This window comes from Cyprinus carpio, chromosome B10, assembly GCF_018340385.1.
Source record: "Cyprinus carpio isolate SPL01 chromosome B10, ASM1834038v1, whole genome shotgun sequence".
Lineage (NCBI taxonomy): Eukaryota > Metazoa > Chordata > Actinopteri > Cypriniformes > Cyprinidae > Cyprinus > Cyprinus carpio.
In genome coordinates this window covers 13432584-13444812 of record NC_056606.1, presented here as the reverse complement: position 1 = coordinate 13444812, position 12229 = coordinate 13432584, and the positions used below count along the sequence as shown (strand labels likewise).

The 12229-nt window shown below is 35.5% G+C and overlaps 1 protein-coding gene across 9 annotated transcripts in view; it reads left to right on the top strand.

Moving 5' to 3' along the window:
• The window catches only part of auts2a (activator of transcription and developmental regulator AUTS2 a), a 333955-nt gene that overhangs the window by 93999 nt on the left and 227727 nt on the right, over window positions 1–12229 (top strand). The window contains exon 1 of one of the 9 annotated variants that reach the window (XM_042732635.1): window positions 5162–5989. The exons of the other annotated variants lie outside the window; for them this stretch is intronic. Within the exon in view, the coding sequence (XP_042588569.1) occupies window positions 5942–5989 (48 nt within the window). The 5' untranslated portion in view covers window positions 5162–5941. Of the gene's footprint in view, window positions 1–5161; window positions 5990–12229 lie in introns of those variants that run through there. 9 annotated transcript variants of the gene reach the window in all.

Below are 12229 nucleotides of genomic sequence, written 5' to 3'. Positions count from 1 at the left end.
CTGATTACATGTTACTAATGAAGAAAAACAGACTGGATGTGTGAAAGACACATGACAACATTTAGGCTTATAGGATGCATTGAGGAGGAGCTACACTCAACGGCCGACTGATGGTGACATTGGCACAGATTCTGTGTATTAAATTCTTTGACTGTATGTTATCAAGTTGGAAAAGACATTTAGTTTTCATTTTGAGTTAAACTTAGTTCCCAGGACATCTACAAGATGGATTAAAATACTAATAAAGACATAAAAAGATGAGACTGAAATGTTAGTGTTAAAGGACTAAAACTAAAAAACAAACATGTCAAAAAAAGAATTTGGATCCTAGTTTTGTTTCTTATAGGAGCCAGTGGCTCCTAAGTTGATTATTTTTTTGTCTGGGGCCCTGTAAATATAAACATTTGCTTTTATGATGTTGCATCCACACCAATAGATGTCAGTATAAAGTCCAAGACCACTGCTGTATCGGCCAGCAAAGCAATGCAAGCGTTTATTATGACCTGTTATAATTAACTAACAAACTCATGCTAATCACATTGGTCACATCACATTGCGGCGCGCAATTCTGTTGTATTTTGTTGCCGGGCCGCTCACATCCGGTGTAGAATAGAACCCATTATAATCAGTGATGTTGTCTACATTGGATGCAGTAAACTGATGCCTCGTTCTATTTATGACGTCCTGACAGAAGTTCAAATGATTTTCAACGGTCGCTTTGTCGCGTCCTGTTGCGGCGCAGACACAGTGTCAGCATAGTTTGTCAGTAACGTAGCAGATTGAAAGGTTAGTATCTTTCTGCAGTTCAATAGACGGCAGTGCGGTGGTGGCTTGAGTCTGTTGAATGGTGATTTAATGCTACGTTGTCACCTAGTTGGAGAGACTCAATGCTAAGTAAATAAACAACAATGTCCCCATCTTTTACTCTCAAAATGAGCTTATCATATTCGTTTCCTACATTAGTAGGTCCCTATGATTTGCGTGATGCAGAAAACATGGACGGAATTGTAAAATAACGGAATTTACTGTATAACGTGGAATTTCATGGAATTTGTCTTATTTTTGATGAATAAATAAAAAAAACAGGTCAGTACACCCACACATATATATAGACTGTGTCTGTGAATATAAAACTGCAAAAAGACGATTTAAATATGAATGTTCTGCATGTTCATTGGATTACCAGAAAATACACAACACAGAGTTTGTGAAAAAATATGATTAATTATTAATTATTCATTTGATGTTTACATTTGGAAAAGTTGTGGTTCCTGCATAAACCTGCCCCTGTTGGTTTGGCAGTAGCTTGATCGCCCTACACAGTTACCTTGTTTAATTTGTTAATTCAAGTTAAATATATTTTGTTCTATTTGTGTTAAGTTATTTATAATAACTGAAGTGAAGTTTACTGTTAAGTGCACTGTTGTCAGACTCATTTCGAATAATAAAGTGTATTGTTAGATTTGTTAAATACCCTGACTCCACTACATAGGACTATGTTTATCACATCATTATAAGTGTTTGATCACCACATTTGATTTATCATTGTAAAAAATGTGTTTATATATATTCTGTTTATGTAGGCTATATACTGTATTCTATATAAAGTACCAGTCAAAAGTTTCGACACACCAATGAAATGTGTTTCCAAACTTTTGACTATACTGTACTATAACATAGCCTACACATAAAGAATATCGGCCAATATATCGGTATCGGTCTTTGTTTACTCCCTAATATCGGTATCAGCATCAGCCCCCAAAAAACCCATATCAGCAGGCTCTACTCTGTTAATCAGCATAGTTGTCAATCGTGTACAAGCTGGCATGTTATTGCAGCCATATATCAAACTCTTTTGTATTAGAAGAGCCATAATATGACCTTAGTAAAGTTATTTTGGCCATTTTAAAGCATTAGCTTGTTGCATTTCCTCCCAGCCACTGATTTCAGGCTTGCATTAGATCATTTTATATAGAATATGCTGTTTAACAGGACAACAATAGCTGTTGACAGAACAAAAGAAAATCATTTTATAAACATGTTAACAAGATGAGTGCTTCCAGAGTCTTAGCATACAACAGGCACTTCTTGTGTAATTATTTTGTCCTTGCTTTGTTTATTTCTCTCTCATTCTCTGCTAGAGTCTCAAGGGTCTGTGTGTCTCTTTCTAATGGTCACCAGAACATCTCTCTAATCTTATTTATTTACTGTTTTTCTCTGTCTTTTTGTGTTTTATCCACGGGGTGCACAGTGAAGTGGAGCGTGTGTGTGTTTGTGGGTGGATGTGAGCGTGCACATGCCCTGTCACTAAATATTACCATGGCGATGGGTCTCCGTGCACACCATGGGATAGATCAACAGCTAAAACAGCCCTTGGGCTCGTGTGTGTCCTAAATCTGCTGCTAATTCCTCCCGGTTTGTCACTACATCTTCGGTCGATGACCCTAGACTACCTTTCCACATCTTATTTCTGTATTTTGAAAATAGACAGAACAAAAAAAACATGGTGTACACCATTTTGTTTTAGTTTTTGGCCCATGGGTATGCTGGAGATTTAGCTATTTAATTTGATTAAGAAATTGATTTAGCGATTAGGTTGTTTGTCTGTATGTGTTTCTTTCGTAATCCATTCCTAGGTTGATTTCCCTGAAAATTGTGACTCTGTGACTATTTAAAACATTATAACAGTTGTAAATAAATGCCAGTTATGTTTCATTGGCTTTATAAAAATGCGGTTATAGTGGATTTGGCAGCACGTGTGAGATCGATGTGGTTATCTGCCAAATTTAGCTCATTCTGTTGATTCTAGTTGGCATGTCTTTAGGTTCAAATGTGCTGTTGGAAAAACATAATTATTATATTGCCTACTTGTGTGTGTGGGTGTGCAGTTTTAGATATAAATGTTACTTTACTACAGTTAATGAGGCTGTGTGAAATGTATTTTCTTATAAAATATTTCTGTGAATACTTACATTTCAATAATAAAAATCATGCATAATCAGATGCATAAACAGATTGGATAGTTTTGTAGGTCATGTAACGTGACAATGGTTTCAGGATAGACATTCTGGATATATAATTAAATGAAGTCATTTGCAAAATAGATGATGTAACTTTTTTTCCAACAAATTGCACAGCAGCGGAGTGACCCTGCAGTCTGGATTTGTTTTGTTTATCTTTGTTTTATGTGAAGTGGATTGGAGTGTATAAGGAGAATAGGCATCATCTGCTGCTGGATGTGTTCACATTAGTCTAGTGAGAGCTCAAAGAGCAAAAACTATTTTTTTTTTTTTTAATAATAATTAGTTTGATGTAGGGGTGTTCGATATGATGATTTTTGATCGTGGACTGCTTTTGAAGAAATATTGTATTATCGTGCTATAGCGCACATTCTATCAGCTGCAGTTCTGGCGCCTCTGTCTCAGTATATACTGTACAATGTAACATACATTCACATCTTATTTTAACTCGATGATACAGTTACTCTCACAGGACACTGCACTTATTTGCAATCACAAAGATACATTATTTGCATCTGCTTTAAAGCCTTACTGGTTAAACATTTCATTCGCACGCTGTTCTGACGTGCACTTCTTCTGAGCGCCTACACCCGAAGTGCGCACACCCGAAACTAAAGCCTGTCAAACAGCGCCTGATTTCTGAACTAAGTTGTCTTTTGCACTGATGCTGTCAAAACACAAAGCTTTACATACAGTATAGACTCAGTTCGTTATGTCTAAAATGAATGTAAACAGTTGAGAGAAAAACGGATGCGTGTCTGTACAGTAGGGACAGTACTAAACATGCAGCAGACTGTCATTAAAGGGATAGTTCACCCTAAAATTTTATTTCTGTCATTTTTTACTCACTCATGTTGACTTTGATAGTGGGAAAAAATACTATGGAAGTCACTGTGGACCAGCAACTGTTTGGATTTCCTCTTTCTTCAAAATAGCATTTATGTTCAGCAGAAGAAAGAAACTCATTCAGGTTTAAAACAACTTTTGAGTGAGTAAATGATGGTATAAAAAAAAAACACTTTGACAGAATTAACACAAAGATGACATAATTTTTTGGGGCGAACTATTCCTTTAACGCTAATGAAACAACATAAAAGCACAAAAAATCACATTTACTATTCTGGAGTGAAAACTTTAATACAGTTGCTTTAATAGGAATCAATCTATATAGTGTTTTATTTTTATATTTGTTCATTCAGTTTTTTGAATGCTCCTGCTAAATACATTGTACCTGAAAATAAAGCATTGTTTGTTTTATTTGTATATTATGTGTATTTGTAATGTGTATCATTGTTCTTATTTTTAATAACAGATAAAATAATGACAAAGATTTTTATTTTTGCCCATTTTGGCCTATATATCCACCATTCTTTTTATATATTTTGTTACTTTGAAAGGCTTTGTCTTAACAATAGGGAAATTTGCTGTTAAAAACTAGCAAAATAGTAAAACCAATATGACAAAGAACCATGATAAAATCGTCAATCGTGATATTTCAAAAAAAAAAAAAAAAAGCAAATCGTGATATGATATTTTTGCCATATCGCGCACCCCTCGTTTTGATTTCATCCAAAGCATTTCTAAAAGCTGAGCTGTATAATATGTCATTTATAATTGTTAGCTGTATTGATATTACAATCATGAGCACATTAACATGTGACCACCCACATTTCCATATCAAGACTATTTAGTATTCTGAAATTTACTGTGGGTGGTATTTTGCTTGCAGTGATAGAAGTCATTTACATATAGAAGTGGGTATACAGTGCAATTAGTGAAAGCAGAATGATTGTAATAGTTATATGGTTAGTTCAATTAGTATTGATAGATGTCTGGTCTCCTGATGCACTCTAGTTCATTTCACATCAAATATAAAAATTAACCAAATAATATCCACACCCGCAGTGACTCAGCAGCTGTGCCTTTTGCTGGGAAATGTTACATCATGCACATTTATTTAGCAAATGACTTCATTTAAATGTATATACAAGTTTGAGCAAACCTGATAATCATCTTATCCAGTGAGATCCAAAGAGCATCTTGTGGGGAAGGAGGAAATCTGCCCCTTAGTTCAAAATTGGTCAATGAAAATTTAATAGAAATAGTGCAGAATCTGAAATATTTGTATTCATTTTACATCTTAGTTGTTTTAAAACTTTCAAAATCTAAAATATTTATGTATTTCCAGGTTTAAATTAGATTTAAATCCTAAATTTTCATTGTAGTCGCAGACATTTGGTGAACATTATATATGGAAAAGCATCAATATTGTATGGCTATAGGGATACATCTACTGAGAAAGAAAACAGAGGGATAGACAGATGGGTTGAAGATTTCAGAAGATAAAAGGTAGGTGAGAATGTGATATTTCTATGAATGATATGGCTGGCTGAGAAAAAAAGAAAACGACACTGAGTGGAAAAAAATACTACAGTAGCAGAATATGGCAGTAAAGTAACCAAATGAATCGTTCAGAGACTTTTGGCCTTATTTTTTCTTAGAGGATTGTCAAGCTGTCATAAAACCATAAAGGACAGAAAACAGATTGTGGGACGCATAGAGTGGGGAACGAGAGACTGAAAAGAGAGAGACTGCATATCCTCTGGCTCTCTGGCATGTGCCATTGCCGATGAACGCAGCTGAAGCTTATTTGAAGAGCTGGGCTGACATCCTGCCAACACAACGAGAGAGAGAGAGGCACAACCAGAAAGCAAAGCGAGTGAGAAAGAGAGAGAGTTGAGGTAGAGAGCAGGACAGAAAGAAGCACAAGCAGACAGAGGGATTGAGCTCTGCTGGAGCAGACCGACTGCATTCAGACCTCCATCCTCTGGCATTCTGCACTGACACCGGACCTTTCGCCCCGTCTGACCTGTATCGCTGGCCCTAGGCACACTACACGCTCCGAGCCAACAGCCGACACCATGATTAAGTCCAGCTGGTTCTATGTCAAGTTCAAATATAATGAGAAGGTGAGTCAGTACAGTTGCCTTTTTCTGTTTCAGCTCAAATTTTTCCTCGTTCAGTCTTCGGTCTGGTTTTCGCAGCCCTCGGTGTGCTAGAGACACGCCGGTGCTGTAATCTTAAACCTGCCATTGATCTGTTGATAACAGTGATGGTGGTATATTGATAGCTGAGTGCGTGTGTGTATGTGTGTGATTGTCTGAAATCCATCTCATGCATTTTGTAATATTCATTGCGGCGTTTTGAATCATTGAATATTTAATCAAGCTTGACTCTGCCACCAAGGGCCAGAGTTAAAATTTTCATTTAAACACGTTTTGCACTTTTAAGAGTTCCCCTTATGCACCACATGTGCTGATATGAAACCGCTTCTTTGATATCATTTTTGCTGATATGTTGGGTTATTCGAGAGAAATCTGCTGAGACTGAGCCAGATGGTAAAATTTGTGCAGATGTGATTTGTCTGTGTTTATGTGTCTGAATCAGGTCATGCCCCTGTCCTGTCAGCGGTGTTAAACTTTAATGGAGGCTGATATTCTATTCTTCAGAGAGAAAGTGATGGTGTTACTTTGTGAAAAACGAGACGTGAACCCGGTTTGGATGTTTTGTCAGTTACCTAAACAGTCAATGTGAAATACATCCGTCCATCTGTCATTCTGTTATTGGATTGTTGCTCATAAAAACTCTTAGACTGCAAAACCTTATCAAAGGTCACATGTACATCGGATCAGCACTGTGAAATATGAACTTGATCACATTACACTGTACTGTAGGTCAAACTGGGATGATGGTACCTAATGGTTAGGGAGCTCAGTTGTCTACATAAAGGTTGCAGAGTTAGTTCTGATGTGGGGCAACCTAGAAGCTAGAGAACTGGAATACCTTTCTGATTGATTTAGGGGGAATAATTTGTACTTTATTTGCTGTAAATGTAGATTGTCAAGAATAAATACTCAAAATAAGGGTTCACGATACTGATTTCACAATACAGTTTTCTCACGTTTTTTTTTTTTTTTTACCGAATGAGATTTAAAACAAATCATAAATGAGGTGTCCTTTTATTTTTTTCTCAGAAAAAATGCTGCATATTTCTTTGTGAAATTTAAATGTTAAATAAAAATAAATAAATTGAAAACTAAAACAAATCCCAAATCAAATACAGAAATAATACAAATAAAAGAAATCTATTCATATAAACAGGTTAGATACAACCACTGTATTTTAATCAGGATCCAAACAAAGATGCTACATACATGCAATATGAGCAGTTTTGAATCTAGATTAGATTGTATAAATTCGTCTGACTTCAGCTTTGTGAATCTATTCCTACAACATACCTGTACATAACAAAAACATTTGACAGGCTGAATGAAAACATGAATTCACTCTCTGACAGCAGGTGGCGCTTATGAAACAGCAATATACAGTATACAATATACAGTAGTGTTTCCTTGTTTACAAAGAAATACTACTTAATTATCCATTATACAGAGGCAAAATTAAAAGAAAATACCATTTTCGATTTGTGTAACATCTCACCCTGAATCATCACATTCATATCGATTTTCAAACGGTTTTGGGTGCATCGTTATATACCTAGTTTACATGTTGGCATATTCTAGATTTAATTATATGTTTATAATATTGTTTGTATTATCACCTTGCTCTCTAAATATCAGCATAAAAAAGTCAAACATCAAACGTTATATATAGACCACATTTAAAGGAAACCAAAGTTGGCACGTTGTGCTTTACAATAATAATAATATTAACAAACAATATTAATTAACCACTATTACATGTCTTTGGATTTTCTTTACTGCTAAATGTAGTTCAGAGGTGTGGTCTTTGTATTAAATAATTGCTGAATAAATATATATTTTTAGGCTTGTTAGGTTTATAGATTTATGTCTTGTAAAGAAACTTGTAAATAACTCCAACTCTTTTATAGTAGTTTACAAGTAGGTTGATTATATAGGGGTGGCTTTATCTGTCTAACATCAGAGAGCTGTGAAACATGCAATCTGTAATTCCTTCAGAGAAAAATACTGTATGTATGCCGTCTGTTTTATTTGACGGTGTGTCAGCCCCATATTGCTCTGTTCAAGATCCTGTCATTTACACAGGACTTCAATTTTATATGAAGCCTGTCTCTCTCTCTTTCTCCAGCTCTTGTCTTTTGTGTGCTCCTCTCTTTCTAATGCCCAAGTGTGCTTATGTGACATGTGAACTGCTATAATTTAACACGGCACCAAACAGAGCTCATAACTCAGTGTGTGTGAGCTCTAGACAGACGGGGAGAGAGAGGGTTTGAAATGAAAGAGAGATGGGGTACATACTCTGGACAGGAGAGCGGATGAGGGAAGGGAACCATGACAACCGCCTGACTGCTCTGCTCCCTGGTGTGTGAAAGCAGAGATTGAGAGAACATTTTTGATTCAGGCCATGAAACGTGTGCAAGGGGGTGAAGAGTAAAAATATTCACTTCACAGCTGATTAACAGAGCAATGGATGAGGACTGAGAGAGATGGACTGAGAAATGTGGGTAGCGGACCAGTGAATGACTAATTGAGCTTTGAACAAGTCAGAGATGTGAGGGTTCAGTGTGTCGGAGTAGGCTGATATTGTACAGTGCTTCCAGGTGTTGAAACTTCTCCGAAATATGCCAAGATAAAAAAGCGCATGTTATACTAGAGGAGCAGGGTTATAGTAGTTTTTAATTTAGTTTTATTTCTACTTTATTTTCAAATTTGTCTTTTCAGTCTTCATAAATTATTAAACAATCATTTTCATCTTTTTTAATATATATATATATATATATATATATATATATATATATATATATATATATATATATATATATATATATATAATAGTAAATTGTAATAATGGTGGTATCATTCCAAACTTTTAAACAGTGTTAAATTTCTCAGATTAATCTAGAGTAGTTTTCAGGCAGGTGGGCTGTAAAAGTTGAAAGTTTTATGATATACCATGTAGAAAAAAACTATTTGGTCATTTTTATTATTATACATTTTTTTGTTATGTTTAAAATTTGTTATGTTACTCACCAATTTTTGATTTATTATATTTTGGTTAATAATAACTGCACTTTTTATTTTATTTTATTTTATTTTATTTTATTTATTTATTTATTTATTTGTTTGTTTGTTTGTTTTAACTAGGGGTGCTCCGATCAGGATTTTTGAGGCCGATCACAGAAAGCAGTATCTGCTGATACCGATCACGATACCGATCTTTTTAAAGCCATCTTTTTATCATTTATAACTATATATAGTGATACTCCAATCAGGATTTTTAGAAATTTATTCAGGGCCTGAATTTCATTTTTGAAAATGGGGGCAATTCCCCTCTTAGGTGACTCTTGTGAGAGGGGAAGCAGCACGGACTGTACTTTCACAGAAGAGTCCGCTACTGATCCTTGACTGTTTATCAAAAAGGCACAAACGCAACATTTATCCATTATTTTGATTTCAAATTCAAACATTGTAACTGAAAATGCTTTTTCAGCATTGCAATTCTTTTTTACACAGCACAGTAATACAATCTTTAAGAGACATTTTTAAACACAATAAATATAAGCAACACATTATTCAATGCTTTTACTTTTGCATTTACTTCTAGATTTACATATTAATTTGCTAAAGCAAGTGGCAAAACATTTTAAACTACTTTTCTTACGTTATCACAAACTTACCATTGACAGAAATGCTTTGTTTTTCTTCCTCCATGAGTGCCATCTTATGGCCTTGTTTATCTAAAAGTGCCCTTTCCCTTTAAACCTAGCCAAAAAGCTATATGTGTTGACTGTAAAACATAGCAGACTTTAATAATATGCATGTATGGTGTAATTACTACATTTTCGTGTCAATCCATGTTCATATTTACTGAACACAATGTGCTGGGTTTTTTTAATTCAGCGCTTGCAGCGCAGCAATAGACTCGGTGCGGAAAGGATCTCTACACTACTGCAGACGCGCTGCCAGACTGCAACCGTGTGTGCAGTGAACGCTTTCCGTTAACAATCCGTTAACATGCTGCAAACAGTAATGTGAACCTGGCGTGTGTGCTGCGAGTGTGCATGAGCGCACATCTCCAGGAGAGTGTGCGAGCACTGAATGGTTAAACAAGGGCAAGAATTAAAAAGTAATGCAATTTATAAACTTTAGTGATGATGTGACACTGCCTCGGTTGTGCATGTGACAATTCCTGTGTCAGCTGTGCAGCTTGCTAATGGACAGATGCGATGTGTGGGGATTTTAATCTATTTGCGTATTTTGAGAGAGAAGGAGAGAGAGCGCGCGGTGATTCACTCCCACTGTTTGTGAAGTTAATTCTCACACAAGGTTTTCAAATTACTTTGTAAGTTATTTAATGAAGAAATATAGCATTATAATTATTTCATCCAAGCCAGACAGAGACTGTGATGGTGCCGCTGCATGTCGTGCCAAACCTCTCACGGCTGCGTCATCAGCTTGAGATCGTTTTTTTTTTAAATCGGCCTTTTTAGAGACCGCCGATCAATCATAAACCATTAAATAAAAACTGAGTTGTATAATGCTTAAATTGCACATTAGATATTTTTATATCAACTTTTAAAGGTACAGTATGTAATATTGACTGCTAGTAGTTGAAATGGGTACTGCAGTCTAAATTAAAAATATTGGAGCAAGTCTCCCTGATACTCAATACTCGCCTAGGTTGCCAGATTGATGTCATGCAACAGGAATGAGCGCAATTGACAATGGAAGGCATCAAGCCTTAAACTGTAAGTTTATTAGTTGATATATCCGTGTTTTAATATACCTCTGGTCAAAGAGCTTTTTAAATGGATGCTGAGGCTTTTTAGGTCAGGAAGAATCTGCAATCTCTGACCCAGTTTATCTGATGGCTTCCATGGCTGTGTGTTCCACCAACTGGCAAATTGGGGTGTCAAAATCCTATTGGATAAATTGACAGTGGGTGGAATCACACAAACCGATCAAAAACAGACATTCTGACACTGAATGCACATTTCAAAGTGGGATAACTGGCTTTAGCAATGTTTTTTAGGAGAATCACGTATTTGAACGTATTTCAATATCACACATTTTTCTAAATATCTACTATCTGTTAAAATTTCAGCCCTGTTGAACAGAAGGCCACTGATTTACCCCCTTCTGACATGTGTGGGCTAAAGACAGACAGACTCTGTGCAAAAGAGAGGACTAGAACAATCCGCCCTCGTTTGAACGAGTATAAAAAACAAACAGGGAAAATAAGATATTGTAAATTTCTCATGGGTTGTGCACTGCACTGTGTTTTGGTTTACTTGCATCAGAATGTTTTTGTTGTTTTGGTTGCGGGCTGGAAAACGGTGAATTGTAAACGGTGCTCACAGAGAAGCATGCAGAGATAATTTTAGTGATTATGGGCTGCTTTTATTCTACCCCAACTCTATGAACAGCTCATTGCTTTTCTGTTGATGGAAGCCATGTTAGGCTGGTTTAATCAAGATGGGTGGTCTGCTTCTAATGGTCATGCTTTCTGTACGGGTGGTAGCTTGGATAGGAACCACCCTGTGTGTACATATTTCCAATAGAGCCACAAAATGTTGTTTGCATTGATTAATAAAACTGACAAATAAAAATAAAATAGTACTAATACTCTTAGTTTCATTTCCTCTTTAAAAAACTATGCAAATGCCACATATTTGTAGAGTCTAAACTAAAGAAACACTAAAGAGGTACAAACATTGGATTGAAGGCCCAAACAAGGTCATTGTGATTAATTCATCAACTTCTTGCAGTGGATAGATGAAAAATACCCCAAATTGCAGATGTTTCAGAGTTTTTTAAACTTTCAGTCAGAAAAAGATTGAGCAAAAAGCTTCCAAGGAGTCTATTTGTTAAAGTCAGTATGAAATTAAAATTCAGCCTATATATTTTGTAAATGCATGTTATTGATCTTATTGTAAACTTTCATTCATGCATATGTTTAATTTGTATTTGACCATGTTGTTTTGGATTAAAATGATCCATTTGCCCATATGTTTAATATATGTTCATTATATGTTTGACTAAGACTAATGTAGGGCCCAGTGATCTCCAGAACTGCTCTCTTCGAGTCACTTCATGAGCATTTTACTGTTATTTTTGAGAAAAACTATGGATATATCATATACAATCAGAAACTTAAAGGTCTATATATATATGTGTATATATATATATATAGATATATATATATAT